Here is a 20,759-nt window from a genome sequence, read left to right as displayed (position 1 = left end):
GACAAGTGCTGGTAGCTCACGCCTATAATCCTAGCTACTCGGGAAGCTGAGATCTGAGGATCACAGTTCAAAGCCAACCCAGGCAGGTTAAGTCCATGAGACTCTCATCTCCAATTAACCAACAGAAAACCAGAGGTGGCACTGTGGCTCAAGTGGCAGAGCGCTCGCCTTGAGCTGAAGAGCTGAGGTTCAGCGCCCAGGCCCAGAGTTCAAACCCCACAACCGACTAAATAAATCATTTTTTCGGAATGTGTCCTATATCCAGAACTCAAAGAATGTAGGACATTAAGAATGAACTGTGGTTATCATGACATGCCGGTATAACTTTGACAGAAACAAAGATACCAGTCTGGCTTTTAGATGTTGACAGTAGGGTAGGTGGGGGCAGGAGGGTGAGAAGGTATGCAGGGGTAACAGAGAGACGTAGACATACCTTATTTGTGTGGATAGAACAGACTCCTAGATGTTTAACTATAAAAGTCAACTGTGCATATTACTTGAATTGTTCTGTCACAAAGACTATGTGTAGTAGTACTTCCTAGGGTAAGAACTGACCTATACCCTAGTAAAGAAGCAGAGTTACAGTATTGTTCTCAAACATTCAGTACAGAAAATATTCAGTGCTTCCTAAACTGTATTTAACAAATACGCGTTTTTGTAATGTGTCTTAAGCTGAGTACTAATGGCTCATGCCTATAATCCTAGTTACTTTTGAGGCTGAGATCTGAAGATTGTGGTGCAAAGCCAGCCCAAGCAGGAAAGCCAGTAAGACCCACATCTTCAATTAATTACAAAAAGCCAGAAGTGGAACTGTGGTTCAAGTGATCAAAAAGAAAAAATAAAGCTCAGGGACAGTGCACAGGCCCCGAGTTCAAGTCCCAGGACTGGCTGGCACTGGCGTGCACACACACACACACACACACACACACACACACACACACACATGCACGCGCACGCGCAACTTAAACCTTAAGAAGGTAGCTCAGCCTATAATCTCAGCTACTTGGAAGGTGGAGACTGGAACACCACAATTCAAGAACTGTGCAGGAAAGTTCATTAGATTCCATCTCAACCAGCTTCTGGGAGCAGAGGTACATACTTGTGAGCTCAGCAACCAGCAGAAATAAGAGGATGGCAGCCTAGGCTGGCCAGGTATAAAGTGAGATGGTCCCTTGAAAACAGTTAACACAAAAAAGGTTTGAGTGCAAACCGTAGTAGCCCCACCCCCACCCCCAAAAAAGGTTAGGAAAAATCAGTTACGTATAGTGTTATTTTTAAAAAGCATAACACTTATAAAATGGCATTACCTCTCTAAGAATTGGCATATAGATGGCTACCTTAATTTGTTCTAAAATAAGCACTTATTACCAGAATTAAACTGAAGGACTTCAAATCTCTTTCAATTTTAGTAGTTATAATTTAAACTTTTCTATAATGAAATCAATTCAGATTTCCCTAATGGTAATAGTTGTCATAAGGGATTCTAGTTGTTCCCAAAAATGTACACTTTGCATTTTCAAAATATGTACTTTTACCAATTTGCACAGTAACAGAATCCCTAGTTATCTAATTTTTATTATTTCATTTGGCCTAATCATCATGAATTGACTGACTTTGCTTATAGATTTGAATCCAAGCTAAGGCAGTGATTGCAAATCTAGTGTTTTGAGACAAAATTTCCTTCTTCCCTCCTAATCCCACACACACACCACAAAAATCACCTTTCACAAAACCCTTAATAACCTAATAATAACCCTTAATAACTACCCCACCTTGAGCAAAAAGGAATTTTTAAAGGCCATAATCACTGGAACTCCCCCTCAGTAAAAGTTCATTGAATTACTGGTAATAGTGACTACCACACTTTTCCCCCTAAGTTCCCATAGCCCAGTGCTATCTTATGTGCCTTTTTGCTAGTGCCCATTCACATTTATGTCCACTAATTGTTGACTAAAACAAAAAATCTCCTTATGAGCCAGGCATGGGTGCATCATGCCTGTAATTCCTAGCTAGTTGGGAGGCTGAGATTTGGGGTTGTGGCTCAAAGTCAGCCCATGAAGGAAAGTCTATGAGACTCTTATTTCCAATTAACTACCAAAGAGCCAGAAATAGCACTGTGGCTCAAAGTGTTCAAGCACGAAAGCTCAGGACCAGCATCTAGGTCCTGAGCTCACACCCCCGATTAGGAAAAAAACAAAAACAAAAAACAACCCTACCTCACATAGAATGTGTCCTTCCTTATACCCAATATCAGTCAACTCTGAGCTCCCTACTTTATGATTTACTTGTTATTTTTTCCCTACAACTCTCATTTCCTCAAATCATCATCAGTCACTTAAAAACTTTTACATACTTTTTCTATGTGTAGGATTGTGAATCCAGCCCCAGAGTTTACACAAACACAATGTTGACTACAATGAATGTACACCCTACAGAACAGTTAGGAGGGCCATTTTCCCAGTGTATGAACCATACTATTATTAGATCACCAAAGAGATGTCAGAAAGCTCAAGTTTAATTTCCAAAGGAGTGCTCATCTTTTTCAGAGCTCATTCATTTGACAAGAATATACATGACAGTACAACTTAGACAGACAACCTGCCAGTCATTACTTTTATTAGTTTAGCAAATGCCCTTGGGTCAGCCATTTTCAAAGCTCATTTATCAAAAATAGCATTTAAAAACAACAGCAAAGAGGGTGTGCTGGTGGAAAGGAGAAAGAAGGCTGAATACAACAAAATAGACTATATAAGAAAGCATGTTGGGGATGCTATTTTTTTTAGAGGTATTGGGGTAGAGAGTGTGACAGGAAGAGTGAAACTGATTGGAATACAGTACAAACCTGTGGAGAGGTAGCAATGAAATCCCTTGATATAAGTCAGGATTTTTTAATAGCATTCTTTAAAGCTAAACAGCCTTTGTTGGAAAATGATACAGAGGTGAGGAAAGCTGCATTGCTACTGACATCTGTGTAAAAGTAACGGGCTGAAGTCCTACTTGAGGCTTGCAAAACCTTCCCTAAAACATACCAGGCAACTCATATGGGAAGAAACTTAAAAAACACTTTTTATTAATGATTGTAAGGAAGTTAAAAAAAACATTATTTACATACATTTTTACAAACATTTCTATAAAATGATTTTTCTTTTTCTTTTAAAAGATTTCGACAAGGATTAAAACATTTACTATAAGCAATAAAACTTTATACCTGTTAAAAGTTATTTCATGGGGCTATTTTAACACGGAAAACATCCCTGAAGTTTCTTCTTTGATTGTTTTCTTCCTCTTTCCTGTGCCACCCACCACAAACTTTCTGTAAAACTTGAAAACAGAGAGCAAAACCCCAAGTATCATAAATCCTAGAATTAAAGTTGGTTTCATATACATATGAACTTTGAATAACTGTCTATAGACTTCTAAATTTATTACCTATTGTTAAATAAACTGTGAGGCACAAAGGAAAAAATAAGTCTTTTTCCTTCTCTTCATGATTTTCCTTAAATTCAGCACTCATAGAGGATACCTAAAATGCTAGTGACTTTCACCAGGTCAATGCATTAATTTACTGTGATTAATAGTAGGGCTGCTCTTAGGAGGTAGTGCTAAAGTCATGAGTGTAGATAAAGAACATGAAATTCAATCGAATACAAACTTAGCATTCTTCTTCTTGATGTGTTCCAAAGAAAGATATTCGAGAACAGGAAAGAGAAGTAAAGGGAAGGGTGGATGTTGGCATTTACTTTGGGCAGAAGGGATGTGTAAGGCATTGTAGACATCACAATAAGAGTAGCCACATACAGGGCATTCAATCTCCTAGACCTTGTTAGGTTGGGAGGATGAGCTACATGAATGGAGGGAAGAAAAGTGGGCAAATGCTCACATTTATGTATTATATAAAATTATATTCAATGTGCATCATGCAAAAATTGAACTATGTAACTTGAGAGTACAGATGGGAGGGGGGAAATGAGAATGATGGAAGACTGACATTGATCAAGATGCACTGAACTCATCACCTGACTTTAGAGAGTTGAAACCACTTTGTACTACTTAATAGTTTTTTTTGTTTTGTTTTTAAGTCATGGTGAGGCTTACCAGGGAATTAATAATCTGCCTATTATCAGGAGCTACAGAAGTAAGAAAAAACCTGAAAAGTAAAAGCTCAAATTCCTCCAAGTAACAGTGGCCTCTTCAAGATTATAAAGACAGGCTTCTGCAGTTGCTCATGAAAATACACAAAGAAAAGAGAAATGGAAGCAGATCTTTGTCTTATGTCTTTACAGTAGTAGCCTACACGTTGGAGGAAATGTCTCCTTCCCTGGTAGCAGATAATACAGCTTTCATTATAGAAGTTCAGCTAGCAATGCCACTAGTTACTCATGTCAATTAACTTAAGGGGGAGGCACACCAATAGAGCTTCTGCTAACTTAGCTTAATTTCTAAATACGTAGATAACTAAAGTACTTTTTAAACCAATTTAATACCTAATAATTTGCATTTTTAAGTGTTATTATTTTTTTCACTTATGAATCTCATTATCTTCATGAGTCAGAATGTCATTCTTCAGGACAAAGTTCCTGGGTTTACAATCCCTGTAGTCTGTTTTGTTAGCCCATCCTTCTGTTGTTTTCCTCAGGATACCTGTACACAATTGATGTGCAAATAAATGTAAAAACATGCATGACCAAGTTCCTTTTGTGAGAGGCAATTCTGAATGCAGGAGTTCTGTTCTGACAGAAGTAAGGTATACCTCTCATGATCATCTTAGGCAGAAAACTAAAATTCATTGAAAGTGTTAGCTTACACATTTGCAAAGAAGGCAATGTAACTGCGAACAAAAAATGGGAGTGGGGAGAGGGAGAGCTGGAGAGAACAGGGTAGAAGCCAGTAAGAAAAGCTACAGATTCCAACCAGAAAGCTTTTGGTTATCATGTGTAGTACTGAAACTACTATAAAAATTTGTTAAGAAATATTTCTTAAACTGTAACAGGAGTAACTGCTGTTACATGTGATGGACATAGAAACTTCAAGCTATTATAAACAATGGTCTCTTTGGTTAAAAGGGTAAATTTTCAAGAAAAACACAAAAACTATATAACTGTAAAAATGTAAAAGATAATATCACATGATGAACCAAAGAGTCATTCAAGTAAAATACAAGTAATGACTTACTCAATACTGACCTCTATTTCTCTATTGCCTAAATAATTACTTAACTATTCATTTTAAAAATAGACAAAATCTTAAGTATAAAAAACACTATGAAGTAAAAAAATTACTTAAAATATAAATCATAATCAAGCAGTATTAAATCTATGATAAAGACCTGAGTAAAGGATGATATCCTTTAGACACTGAGTCATAAACATTAACACTGGACCTAAATTAAAGCCTAAATTATCTGGGGAGGGCAAGAGGGAATACAGAAATGGCAAGACAAAGGGTGAGCAATTCAGCAGTGATACTCAGTAGATACTATGTTGAAAATGAACTATACAGTTTGGGGGTGGGGGGGAAACCTGGGAGAAAATGAGGGAACAGGTGACACTGTTTAAGTAACTGTGACCCCTCTGTACATCACCTTTGCAATAACAATTTTAAAAATAAAAAATAAAAAACAGGTTTAAGGGGGAGGCTGGGAAGGGATGGGCAAGGGAAACAAAGGAGGAGGCTACAATGCTTGATAAGAAATGTACTCATTATCTTGCCCATGTAATTGTAACCCCTCTGTACAGTATTTTCACAATAAAAAATAAATAAAATTTTAAAAAAACAAGTTTAATCTTTTCAACAATATAAACAATATAGTTAAAAACTATTTTGTACCCCTCTGTACGTATTTTCACAATAAAAAAATCATGAAATTTAAAGTAAAAAAAAAACTATTTTGTAAAGAGATAATAAATGTGAAGACTTTTTTAAATAGGAGAAAAACAAACATATATATCAAAACTAAATTACCATAAGGTACGATATTTTACTAGAACAAAACCAATGGAAAGAAATATGGCAATCATAAGGTTTTTCTTTCCTCTTGTAGTGCTGGGGATGGAACCCAGAGCTGTGCATGTGCTGTTAAGGAAGTGTTCTGACACTGAGCTACATCCCTAGCCCTGAGATCTACTTTTCAAAATATAAATTTATATTTATATAATTTTATATATTTTTACTATAATTAAAATATTGTATTTTATATAATAAAATATTTTTATTGTTAACATGCATCAATGTTTTATCAACAGTAATTTTCCAAACTGTCAGAAATAGATCAATACTCTCTAAGATTTATCAAAATAACATTCACAGACACAATATTGTCAAACAAACCTACTTGACTCTAAGAGAAGCAGGAAAAAATGAATAGGATGTTACACTTCAATGCCTAGGAAAGAGATGTTGAACAAGAGGCCTATGGGAACAGAAACACATTTTGTTAGAGAGACTATTTTTAAGACTTGTTTTCATAAATTACGATAAGATGGTTCACATTTAACATGTGAGTTTAATGTAGATTCCAGAATCGTTTCTGGAGAAATTGTGAAGACACTAAATTTATTCTTACAATCAATGCTAGCTAAAAATCAATCCTGTTCTCTGATGATAAGCAAGCAGGTCATGTAAGAAATGAGAAAATTGGAATCAAAAACCATAATTAACTGTAGTAGAACCAAATTGTGTTTTAATTCAATTGTTTTTTTAAATAGGTAACCCATTTTATCTGTATCTACTTAACTACTCTCTACCATATATATATATATATATATTTTTAAAGATTTCCACCCTAAAATCTTGCACCCAGAATTTTTACCTAAGTTTTAACACTTTCACTCTCTCCTCTTCCTTGGTCCTTATCTCCCCCCCTCCCTCTCCTTGTGCCAGTACCAGGGCTTGAACTCAGGGCCACACGCTCTTCCTCACTGCTGACACTCTACTACTTGAGCTCTACTTCTAGCTTTTTGGTTTATTAGAGGTAAGTCTTGTGGAGTTGGTTTCTCAGGCTAGCCTCAAACTTCAGTCCTCAGCCTCCAGAGAACCTTAGGATTATAGGCATAAGCCACCAGTGCCTAGCTAATCTTTTCTCTTATAAAATGAAGCTAAGAAAATTAAATTGGGCATGGATATGATTATAAAACAAATTAAAATAGAACAAAATACTTTTGGGGGGGTTTTGGTGGGGGGGTTGGGGAATTTTTGGTGTTTTTTGTTTGTTTTTGCCAGTCCTAGGGCTTGAACTCAGGGCTTGGGCACTGTCCCTGAGCTCTTTTGCTCAAGATTAGAACTCTGCTACTTGAGCCACAGCTTTTTCTATTTATGTGGTGCTGAGGAATGAACCCAGGGCTTCAGGCCTGGTAGGCAAACACTCTACCATTAAGCCCATTCCCAAACCCTTGTTTGGGATTTTGTCCAAAACAAAATCACCTTTTAAAAAATATTTCAGGGCCAGAAGCTGGTGGCTCACGCCTGTAATTCTAGCAACTCAGGAGACTGAGATCTCAGGATTGCAGTTCAAAGCGAGCCTGGGCAGGAAAGTCCATGAGACTCTTATCTCCAATAAACCACTAGAAAACCAGAAGTGGCACTGTAGCTCAAGAGGTAGAGCTGAAGAGCTCAGGGACAGCACTTGGGCCCAAAGGTCAAGCCCCATGACCCACAAAAAAAGAAGAAAAAAAAAAGAAATTAAGGGACTCAGGATTTAGTATAGTACTTGTCTATCAATAAGCACAAGACTGGTTTCAATTCCTAGCACTCTACAAAAAAAACAGTATAGTTTCAACACTATTAAAATCTTACTTCTCTAATCAAGTGTATCTTAGTTTGTCTCAGAAACAGACTCTGAGACAAGAATTCACAAACAAGAAGCTTATTTGGAAATAATCCCAGAAAACAGTGATAAAGGAATGGGCAGAGACAGAGAAGAGGGAGGAAGAAAATAAAGAATATGTGTTTACAATTTTTGTTGTAGGCAATGAAGAGGCCTCTTCTGGGAACTCTAGAAAGCAGCATGAAACATGCCTCTAAACTACCACCACAAAGGTTTTTTTGAAAGCTGATACAATTACCCATCACTGGCCAAGGACTGCTCTGGGACAATGATCTTCCCAGTACTTCCAACCTGCTCTGTGTGCAGCTGGAAAAAAAAAAATCCAAGGCAGTCCTATGTGCTTGCAGGACACTTTCTACAGAAGCTGGAATGGTGCAAGCCAAGTCTCCACCCTCATGTCTCACCACCAGTAAGATAATCATACAAAAAGAAATTTAATTGTGCATTTTTATGATGTAAGCAAGCAGAGTAGAATTTCAAGGTCTTAAAGTGACTTGACTTATGAAATGCAACCACTCTGTACAATACCTTAATAACAATAATAAAATTATACTTTAAAAAAAAAGAACTTAAAGTGACCCTTCCAGCAGAGAAAACAAAAGTCTACAGAGTTAAAAGAAGTCCTTGAACCCATAAAAATATATCTATTTTATCTGAATTAATGAAATATATTTCTACATATGATTTCCACTTTAATTGAATTTGCAAATGCCCATTCCTTTTTAAAATCCAATAGGTTATCACAGCCAACACCAAAAACAAAATGCAGAATACAGTGCAATATTTGAAATACATCACACTGAAAATCAGAACAACTAAATTATTGTCCCAAATCTGATACTAACTAGCTATCTATGTACAAATAAGCAGTCATGTAATCTGCATGGCTCTCTGGTACTCTATCAATAATGTCTGGCTTTTTACTGCTGAGATTAAGAAAACAAAGCTGTAGGATTTTTTTTTAAGATGTGAAACAGGTTTTGAAATTTTCAAAGTAGAATGTATTAAATATGTTTATTCTTGTCAAAAGACATCAAAAGGTGGAAAGACTACTACAAATCATATTATTCAATTCTAACCCAACTCTGCTACAGAAATGAATATCATCCTAGGCAGGGCAGTGATTTATTTCAGCAAATTAGCAGCAACTCACCTGTAGAGTTGAAGTGGATTCCAATCTAGTACTTCCAGAACTTCAGAATTGGCTGGACATGTCAGTGGGTATGCAGCTAAAGCACAATTTTAATTAACTTTGTTTCAAACATTTTGCAAAACATCAGGTAATGGTATCACAAGATACTCTTTAAAAATGAGCTAGGACTACTCAGGAGGCTGAGATCTGAGGGCTGTGGTTTGAAGCCAGCCCAGAGAGAAAGTCCAAGAGACTCTTAGTTCCACCAAAAAGTCAGAAGTAGAACTGTGGCTCAAGTGGCAGAGTGCTAAATTTGAGCAAAACAGATTAAGGAGAGTGTCCTGGCCCTGAGTTCAAGCCCCAGGGCTGGCACATAAAAAGAAGTTAGGAATCGTGAAATAGCAGTTTACCAAATCATTTTCACTACTATTCAATTTCATTTGGCATTACATATTGTCTACCAAAATCAAATGTGTTCTCTTTAAATTACTGAGGTTGATTTACGCAATTAAAATCTGAAGATGTAAAAAGCCACTTAAAAGATGCCTCCAATTGAAAGGTTTTTTGGTTTCCTAGAGATGAAAATTGGTTTTTGGTTTCCTTGCTTCAAAATTCAATTCACTGAAGTTGAATAAACACCAATTAAATGTCTATTATTTGTTACATTAAATTAATAAGTTTTAAGTGGAAAGAATTCCCAGAAAAATTCCATTTATAAAATAGTTTAAAGTATCTTTATTAAATCTAATTTTACAATTTAAGTAACTTTTAGACACTCACAAGATTCAGTCAATACGATCTACGACTTTTATTCTTCATGTTCTTAGTACTTTTTCCTTAAGTGTATGTAAAGAATTCACATTCTGTAAGGAATTCAGAATATCATGGTCAGAAAATTTTAAATATTTTTAATGTTTACATTGGCAGATTTAAAGATCAGAACTTAGGTCCTGCTTATAGTTGAATACACTTGGCTTTCAACAGCTTTTTAATAATGGCATTTATATTGTCTTTGGCTTTATTACTAGGATGATAGGGAAAAAAACGAGCACATCAGTTACATTCCTCACTCTCAGTATGAATGTGCACTGCAACAAAATTGCATCATATTATGGCTTTCACAATCAGAACTAGCTTTTAACTTTTTCCCATTATTTTTATAGGATGACAGCTAATACCTTATAATTAAAGGTTCAAATGTGTGGGTGCAACACACACACACACATACACACACACACACACACACACACACACACACAAACCAGAGAATCAAGGAATAGATGGCAAATCTGAAATACTGCACAAACAAAATCCATTCGTAACAGTAATGAGGCAGAGGCAGGGCTCAGTTGTGGCAAGAAGAAGTTATAAAAATCAGTCACTGTTGACATGTGCAGTGCATTGAATCACATTTGCAGCTATGTGCTGGAAGTAATTTTTATCTGCCAGCTGCTCCTGCCTCTCCTCCTAATATTTTGACATCGGTAAATTTAAAAACAGCTCTCTTGACTTAGTACCCTTTCCACTTCTGATATGGCTATCATGTAAGTTGAAGAAAGCACCTTTGTTTGAGAAAGAAGCCATTTACTTAAAGACTGACTTAAATTTGTATTAGGAATAGAACTTTGCTTTACATTTACATGCTCTAGATAAAACAAATTGATTATTCTAGAGTTCCACTATTACTAATGAAGCAACAATCATCTTGCCAAGTCACAATCTCTATGTTTAAAGTTAGTGATTAAAAACAATTTTGACATGAAAATAAGAAGTTTTGTATAAGTGAATCTGATGTTATTTGCACTAATTCTACTAGCTTTTGTTCAGCCTGGTGATCTATGTTTATAATTATTATAATTATAAAATATTTTCAGGTAATAAAGTATTTCCAGGGACTCAACTTTGAGAATCACAGATGTAGTTTTTGTTTAAATACTTCTAAAAAGCCTATTTTCATTATCAGATTCTCATACATTAAATACAGAACCAGAGATGGTTTCTTAATACTATTTTACCCTAGAACAAAAAATGATGCTGTTGTTGTTATGACATTCCCTCAAATAGTTGAAGAAATCTCCCTTTCCTTAAACTTATCTTCTCCAAAGTAACTGCATCTATTCTTCATCTTCATCCCACATGGGCCTCTCATCACTCTGGCTTTCTCAGCGGACATTCACTGGCAGTCTGTAACTACTCTGGGTCTTCTGGCAATGAAAAGAGCACTTCTTGAATACCTGGATTATGCACTGACACTGACTTGATGAGATTTTTCAGTCATCATCAAAAAATGACAAAATAAGTCTACAGCAATTTTTCATCAATCTAAACTTACTTAAATTTTTCTCCTTAACTCTTAAGTTTTTGTCCTTCCTTAACATCAGAGTTCACGGTTTAAATGAGGGTGATAGAAGATAGTAGTTATTTTTCACACAAGTAAAATATTTCATAATCTTATTTAAAATAATGATCTAGTATCCTAAAGCACTTAGACAAAAAAAGAGAGAGAAAATAAAAAGAACTCCAGCCACGGTGATACAGATTATAATCCCAGGACTTCAGATGCTAGGTATGATAACCACTGGGAAGCCAGCCTGGTCTACCTAACAAGACCCTATCTCAAAAAAAAAACAAAATAAACCCTTATTGGAAATAACTAGTACATGTGTAGGACAAAAAAAAAAAAAAAAAAAAAAAGAAAGTTCACCTGTAAGTTCTTGGAATAATACAAAAAAATTGTGGCAGGCTGAGGAGTGTGGTAGCTCAGTGATGGTAGAACATGAGCTTGGTATGCATAGGGCCCTGGTTCAATCTGTACCACCAAAAAGATACAAGACATTTGCAACAATAACCATAACCCTACACTGATCATTCCTTCATTCCATTAATTTATAGTAGTAAGGTAAGCCCATTAGGCTTCAGGAAAAAAAGGATTTCAAAGTACTGTAACACTAATTCTAAGAGTTCTTAATTTCCCTTACATTTCTTTAAAATTTCAGTCACCCCTCACTTGATAGGCTGGTGTTCTACCACCTGAGCCACACCTCCAGCCCCTTTTTGCATTGGTTATTTTCAAGGTAGGGTCTTGCTTTATGCTAGGCCAGCCTGGACTGTAGTCCTCCTAACTTATCTCTCCCATGTGGCTGGGGAATACAAGTGTATACCACTGCAACCACCATTGTGTTACTCTAATAGCTGAGATAATAAGAGATGTGTCACTGTGTCCAGTCCCCGATCCACCACTCTCCACCTCTCAAGTAGCTAGGATTACAGGCTTGAGTCAAGGCAACAAACTTATTCTATTCTTTTATAAAGACTTGTTACCTACTCAAGACAGAGCACTTACTTACCTGTCCACTGACCTAATCTCTAACAAACATTTCTCAAGGACTCACTAGTGGACAGTGAGGAATCAAAGAAGACACTGCTCTGTACAATCTAAGATTTTAAAAAAATGGCCACAAGTAACTCATCAGTGTATGATAAAAAAGCAACAGTATAAAACTAACTTTGTTTGCATTTTATATTTTATATACAAAATGCTTTCAAAGGCACTTAAAATAGGAAAGCTTACATATAATTTATAATATTAATTATACTAAATAAGGTTAATTCATTTCTGGCTTACATTAAGTAATAAGATTTTCATTTCCATATACATAGAGCTCAAATCAAAAGATAATACATATAATCTGATTAAATTCTGTAACTACTTAACATAAGTGACACTAGAGTAGTTTAAAAAAAACACCTCAAAACATCAAATCGTTTCAAACAAAAAGGGCTTAAGAGATTGCCTCCACATTGTACACATGAGAATGCATCAATAAGACATGAAACACAAGTTCAAGAGACAGAACTGGAACCCAACACAGAACTATTGGCTTGGAATTCATTTCAAAACTAGATATAAAAAGTATGCTTGCATTCTATGAAAGGGTAGAGTGATATTGAGATATTGTAATTATATAAAAGCACAGTACAAACCAAGTGTGGTAGTGGTACTTGCCTGTAACTCCAGCACTAGGGAGGCTGAAGCAAGAGTATCAGGAGTTTGAGGCCAATCTGGGTTATAAGGAAATCCTGTCTCAAAAAAGCAAAAATAAAAGTATAGAATAGTACACGATACTCCTCGAGTTACAGGTCACACAACCCAAACAACTCTTCTTTTATCTTTTTATATACCAACTATAAAAATCACAGAAGGAGCCAGAGGTCCATAGCTCACCCCTGTAATCCTAAACTACTCTGAAGGCTGAGATTTGAGGATTGTGGTTTGAAGCCAGACCAAATAAAAGAAAGTCTGTGAGACTCTTATCTCCAAATAATCAGCAAAAAGCTAGAAGTGGAGCTGTGGCTCAAGTGGTTGAGTGCCAGCCTTGAGCAGAAAAGCTAAGGGACAGTGCCCAGGCCGTGAGCTCAAGCCCTAGTACTGGCACACAAAAAAAAATTTTTTTAAATCCCTAAAGGAAAATAACTACAAAGCAACTCATACTAAAATTATTAAAGAAACAACCAGTTTTGCTGAACAAATTTGTTAAAGATTAGAAGAAATGTCACTAGTAAAGGGTTGGTACAGTGAGAACTCAACACTACTTACTAATTTGGTACAATCTTACTGAAAGATAATTTGGCATGTTTTAAAGAGCCTAAGACATTCTCACCAGGCAAACCACTTATTCCATCCTATAACTATATCTAGAGAATGAGTCTAGGATAGAATTATGATTTTATAATAAGGATGGCCATCCTACTATAAAATTGTCAAAAGATTAGAAACAACCTAAGGTCCAAAGAGAAAACTAGTTAACTTATAGTATTTTCAAACAATACAGCAGCCATTTTTTAAAAACCACATTTTCAAAGACATGGGTAGGTACTTATAATAGGTTATTAAAAAACAAAGTACAAAACTATATGGTTGGTATAATCTTAACTTTGTTATCACACACACACATCACACTCATACACATGAATAGCCTAGACAAACACTGAAAGAAAATACAAAAAATATTTAACAGTGTTATCTCTGGGTAGTGAGAATTGCAGACAATTTTTTTCTTTACACTTTTCAGTATTTCCAAATTTTCTACAATACCCATGTGCTAGTTTGATACTCAAAACATTATTCAAAAAATTCACTCTTGACAATTCATAAATTTTTATAGTCTATATTAAGCAAAAAATAAAAACATATAGTACTCAAAGTATATCTAAATAAATAGATATACTCAAAAGTATATCTGAATAAATAATTGATGTGTAACAGTATAGTTTCTACACATATACGTGGGTAATTTTGAATCTAAAAGGTAATTTTATCTCATTCTTAAGTATAGAAAATTGATAATAAGAAAGGCAAATCTTTAAATAGAATTGGTGCAAGGCATCTAAAGTTGTGCTATTGTCATAACATTGAAGATATAACCACCCTCCAATGAAATACAGATAACCAGTGTCCTGTTAAAATAGGTATAATACACAACATGCATGGTGGCTTAACTGACTGAATTACATTTTGTTTTTTGCCAAAGTGACTAGAATTGATCTTTGTTAAAGAAATAAATACAACACCATACCATTATTTTAGTTGGAAGAGCCGCACCAAAAATCAGGCCAAAAAAATAGGACTATCAGAAAATCCAGTGGGTTTTGCTGCTGTTGTTAATGATTTCTTGCTAAAAATTCAAGTAAAAAAGTCAAATTGCTCAGAGCACTAAAAAAAAAATCATAGCAGTGTATGGTCTGCAAAGATTTGAAAAATACTAGCAACACTCTTCAATGTTTCTTCATTTGCAGACTATCAGATATCATCTCTGAAATAAAGGACTGATCTATGTCTTTTACCATTCTTCAATCCATAGTCTACCAAATACTGTAATGACATGGGGAATGTCACACACAAAGGCAAACAAATATAATTTTTAAAGTTAATTATAAAATCATATTGATTTCTGTGATTTAAAAAATCACATAATATGCAAAATATAAAATACATCCTAAATATATTTTTACATAGAGCTGAGGCTTACCATTTTAACAAAAATTCTGAAATGGAATTAATTTTTAAAAAAACAAATTTCATATATACCACAGAGCAATAAGTTTAAATCAGACTATTTTGAGTTGTGTAGCCCTTTATTAGCAACTAAAATAGAAGGTATCTGTTGTACAACATGGGTAGTAATTGTCTATTAACTGGGGTTTATTGTGTTCTAATACAGATCATTTATAAATGCAATTCTTTATTAAAAAGCTTCCACCCTTATTTTGTTTGTTTGTGTACAATTTGCAAAACTATTTGAAAGCGGAGTATATGTGCACAAGTCTGCAAAGAGTGCAAATTTAGGATATGATAAATGCTTTACAAGTCACTTCCAAAAAACTGCCACAATTTGGCCTTTACATTGACGTCTCTTTTAATCAAAATATTTTTTGATGCCAGCCTTCATTCCACTGCCCAAAACTATAAAGCATTTACTTAATGAGTTGAAATTAAGAAGGACTACACCTACTAGAAAAGAAGAGAAGAAAGTTCTATTAGTTTGAGGTTTCAGAATCCCCCCAACCAAAACCAATGTCTCGGTAAGGGCTGGGCTGGGACCCGGGCAGAACATGAGTATGTGCAGGTGGCATCCCTGAGGATTCAGTTTCAGTGGACCGTGAGTGCTCCAGCCGCGTAACTCACTGAACTGTCTTGCCAGTTTCTACACTGGCTGGACTGGGCATAATTCAAAAAGGAAAAGCTCATATTCATCCCATTCTTCTGGAGTTCTGTGATAGCCTAAAAAAAGAAAAATCTGGTTATGACAAATATCAGATAAAAAGCTGAGCAATCTGAACATGATGGATGTTTGACTGCCCATGTCACTACTTAAGCCTAAATTTCTTTCACCCTTATTTTCATAAATATGTCTTGTCTATTAAACAGAAAAACTGAGAACTCATTTGATCCTCAAAGACTCTCTTCTAAAGAAGCTTGCTCAATAATTATACATTAGACATCATCCATTCTACCTTTTACTCTAATTTTCAAAAACTGTTTTTCAATAAAACATAGTATCTCCCTATCTTCTAAACCAAATTTTCTGCTTTAAAATGTTGCATTAATATCTTGAAGTTTTTGTCTAACTTTGGCTAAATTTGAAATGTGCATAAATTAAGTTTCAAAAATAAAAGACATGCTAGGATTTTTTTTTACTTTACTTATGGATTGGTCATTTATTTAATGAAACTTTTCATTTGGTGCAATTCAGACTTTAGTTGTCACTTATTCTAGCTCAAGCCTCAGTATTTATTTCCAGGTAGTTTCAGCGCATGTCAGGCTATCTCTCAGTATACCTACCCAGCTTAAGGGAAAAAACCTTAAGGAAAAAAGTCCACAACACATTGTCCTTTAAACCATTTAACAGAATACTAGACAGCAGAAGCTCTGCCTTGCAGATTATTTCTCTGCCTTTCTAAACAAAGTGGCTGATCTAAACAAACCAGCCACTGTTAATTCTTGAGTATACATTTTCTCTCTTTTTTCCTTAAGTTCAGTATTTTACTTACTAGAAAGAAAAATCAATGTTTTATCTCTTGAAATCCAACAAAACTTCTGTTAGTACTCTTTAAATGAGATGGGAATTACCATTTTTGTTTTAAAGAGAAAAGCAGACTCGTCACCTTTCCTGCATCTAAAGTTCAGTTTGGCTTATATTTATAAAGACATACTGGACTAAGGTCAAGAGAAAATATGACTATTCTAAATAACTTTCTGTATTTAGCAGAAAATACAGACCTGTATTCCAAGGGTCAGTTTATTCACACACTGAAAACTGGCCATCTACAATTGTGTTACAGGTACTAGGGAGAAAATGGACTATGTGTACATACAACCAAAGACAATAATAAGCTCAATGCTTAAGAATATATTTTAAAATATGACAATATTAAATGTTAGAAGTCAAAATTTCCTAGATTACTCACATTTAATAACACCCCAATAGGATGTCTTCCACATATAGTATTATGGTATTTCTTCAAGTAATTGCTAAAAGATACAGGATCTAATTGTTCTATAATACTCATACCCTAAAAAGGAAAAAAGAAAGAAAAAACACAACTTATTATTCCTTAATTATATTTTACAACTTAGAGCTAGACATAATTAATAGACAGAAAGGAAACACATTAATTTTAGTGAGATAGAAAACTCATTCATCAAAGGAAATCCCATTATAGTTAATTCTCAACTGACAGAAACCCAGTTCATTTTCTCAAAACTCCAGAAATATTTCTATACCACCTTCAATTGTCATCATTTAGCTTACAATCTTGACACATTTCATGACATATTTTCTTTGAATTAAGAACACTATAAAAATAAGCATGCTGTGAAATTTTTCACATAAAACCTAAAATTAGATTTGGGTTATGGTTCATTTCTCCCAATGTGGTTTTCCTGCAACTGGCATAAAGAATCAAAAGTCCACCAAATGTAACTATTTCAACAAGATACACTTACATATCAAGGTGTGTAAAGTACTTTATCAGTCATTATCTAGGTATCTGATTAAAAAGAAAACAACATAATCTAAGAAAATAGTTAAAATATTTTAATTAATTTAAAATTGATGAGGGGTTTAGATTTTTCTTTTTACATTTTAAAATGCTTTACTTTCAATATTTTAATTCAGAATATTTAGACTACTGTTAAAAGGCAATCTGTACTCTCCAAAAACATTCAAATAATATGTAATTCATAATCCACGGTAACTTTTATTCACTGAGTCGGGCAAATAACTGGTTCCAACTAATTTGTCACCAATTACCTTTCATTATTTACTCATTCAGGTTAAACACTTTATATCTCTGTACATCTAAATTACTACCCTCTGGAGAAATATAAGTGACTTAAATGGCACATTCTGTGTGATTTTTAAATATTACCTCACATTTTCACAGAACAGGTATAAAAATGCAGCGAATAGTCAGAAGAACAGCTATAAATAATAAATCATCTGGAAAGTATAATAATCAAGAAGTAACAAATTTTGTAGTAACAAATTTTGTAGTTAGGGGCTTCAAAATGTAATTGTATAAATAAGTTTTTCAGAATATTCATAACTTTTACAAGTATCAATTTTACTACAAATGTATCTAAAACATAGCTTGTTCATTTATAATAAACTTTGCATTGCTTACACAAAATTAGGCAGGTATAAATCTATCCACAACTAGGTTTTTTTTTGTTTTTTTTTTGTTTGGGTCTGGTCGTGGGGCCTGAACTCTGGGCCTGGGCGCTGTCCCTCAGCTCTTCAGCTCAAGGCTAACACTCTACCACTTGAGCCACATCACCACTTCCGGCTTTTTTCTAATGTGGTGCTGAGGAATCGAACCCAGGGCCTCGAGCATGCAAGGCAAGTGCTCTACCACTGAGCCACCTTCCCAGCCCCCCACAACTAGTTTTTTGCTGTTGTTGTTTTGTTTTGTTTTGTTTTTTGGTCGGTCATAGGGCCTGAACTCTAGGCCTGGGCGCTGTCCCTCAGCTGTTCAATTTATGGTTAGTGCGCTACCACTCGAGCCATAGCACTACTTCTGCTTTTTGTTTTGGGGTTTTTTTTTGTGCTTATGTGGTACTGAGGAATCAAATCCAGAGCCTCATGCATACAAGGCAAGCACTCTACCACTGAGCCACCTTCCCAGCCCCCACAACTAGTTTTTAATGCTGTCAGTTTCCCGTAACAACCAGGAGCCTTCCAGGTCAAAAATAATATATGGTGAGAACTCAGAGGAATATAAACTAACTTAAAAGTTAAACCTAAGAGAAGCAGCTAAACTCTGGTGAAAAGGAAACCCTATAATGTACTACTAAACTAACAAGCAGTAATGCTGAAACCAAATAAGAAAACTCTTTAAAAACAAGAATGAAGATTGTATCTCCCCTAAATATGAAAAATTAATAATATGAAAATTAATTATAATAATTCCTTTAATTAATGCCCCCATATAGATGCTTACCTTGAATAAAATTCACTAACAAAAGCTATGTGAAATTGAAATTACATACATTTTAATATTAAAATCTCCAAGTACATTTGAAACAAGCTTCATATTTAGTTTGATTTGAATTCAAAGAGAAAAAAACTGATAGCTATTTATAGAAGGCAAGGAATTCCAAGTCGCAGTTAAGAAACCCTTATTCTGAAAGATTTAGAATCATAAAAGTAGAGAAGACTCTAAGAGTTCAAAATGAAGATAAATGAACTAAATTATAACAGTGAAAAAATTAAAATAAAATAACTGACATTAAAGGATTAACTGTATTTAAAAAAACTTTAATTCCTTAAAGTATGTTATATAACTACTAGTGCAAGAGTCAACTGGATTACACTCACATATACAAATGTGATCTAAAGGTATGCCTTCTTATGTAGGAAGAATAGAGGAATTTGGGCTTTTCTCACAAGTGAACCTCTCCAACTAGAATTCACAAAGTTTGGAACAAAAGTAATGATGATAAAATCATAAAATTGAGAATACTGACAAATACATTGTTATATACATTTATCTTTGATGCTAACAACTGTGAAATGACTACCAAAATTCTAAACAAATGAAACTACAAGTTCAATGTCATATCAAAACTCCAAGAAGATGAAAAGCAAAGGTTTCCCTAAATACATGGATCCTAACTATGCCGGAAGGCATAGTCAGTAGGTGTAATGCCCACGATCAGCAGAATAAAAATTTGACTGTATCTCTGTACAATAAGCTGGGTTATTGTCCATCAGATCTAAGTTGGAAAGCAAACATTATAAATATCAAAGCCTATCCATTAAGAGTATGAAGTTATTAGGTGATTTAGCAATTTTAAAAAAGAAGAAATATAAAGAATGAATACTAACTCCCTAATTTTGAGGGTACCATTTTGTTAAGTCTCCAAATAATGGGTGAAAACTTATAATGTCAAGTCTCTATCAAGCCTCAGTTCTAAACTGAATAAGCATATTTATTAACTGAGAGAACTGTAAATTCAGGACTCTGGTTAAAAACAAATGCATTTAAAAATACAGGTACTGGTGGCTCATACCTATAATCCTAGCTACTCAGGATGATGAGATCTGAGGATCATAGTTTGAAGCCAGCCCAGGCAGGAAAGTGCATGAAACTCTTATCTCCAATTCAGGCAGGAAAGTGCATGAAACTCTTATGTCCAATTAACTAACAAATAACCCAAAGTGGAGCTGTGGCTAAGCTGTACCTTGGCGAGGGGGGAAGGGTGGGGTGGGAAGAGCTTACCTTACATTTAACAAAATATCTATTTAAAGATCATGCAGGGTCAGGAGCAGTGGTGGATCTAGTCTGAGGCCAGTTTCAACAGAAAGCAAGCAAGATTCCATCTCTATCAATAAGGCAGGCATGGTAGAAGTCCATACCTACAGTTATGTGAAAGGCAGTAAATAGGAAGATTACAGTCCCAGGTCAGCCCTAGGCTGAAAAGTGAGACCTATCTGAAAAATGACCAAAGTAAAATAGGTCTGGAGGGACATGGCTCAAATGGTAAGGCACCACCTAGCAAATGTCTTGAGTTCTAATGCCAGTATTAAAAAAATTACACAGAAGTAAATAAATCTATTCTGAAGTAACAAAATCAAAAGAGAAGCAAATACTTTTTGTTTTGTTTTTGTGTAGGTCCAGGGGCTTGAACTCTGGGCCTGAGCACTGTCCCTGAACTTCTGTGCTCAAGCCTGGTATTCTACCAGTGTGTGTGTGTGTGTGTGTGTGTGTGTGTGTGTGTGTGTGTGTGTGTGTGTGTGTGTG

General features: G+C 34.9%; 1 protein-coding gene across 1 annotated transcript in view; it reads right to left on the bottom strand.

Moving 5' to 3' along the window:
- Positions 1–15,070: 15,070 nt before the first annotated feature.
- The window catches only part of Memo1 (mediator of cell motility 1), a 59,814-nt gene continuing 54,125 nt past the window's right edge, over positions 15,071–20,759 (bottom strand). Inside the window, exons 6-7 of the mRNA XM_013013748.1 lie at positions 16,923–17,027; positions 15,071–15,735 (exon numbers count right to left, since the gene is read on the bottom strand). Of these exons, the coding sequence (XP_012869202.1) occupies positions 15,604–15,735; positions 16,923–17,027 (237 nt within the window). The 3' untranslated portion in view covers positions 15,071–15,603. The remainder of the gene's footprint in view (positions 15,736–16,922; positions 17,028–20,759) is intronic.

This window comes from Dipodomys ordii, unplaced genomic scaffold (genome assembly GCF_000151885.1).
Source record: "Dipodomys ordii isolate 6190 unplaced genomic scaffold, Dord_2.0 Scaffold20, whole genome shotgun sequence".
Taxonomy (NCBI): domain Eukaryota; kingdom Metazoa; phylum Chordata; class Mammalia; order Rodentia; family Heteromyidae; genus Dipodomys; species Dipodomys ordii.
Note: the sequence above shows the minus strand (reverse complement) of the source record. Positions and strands in the feature narration are given on the sequence as shown.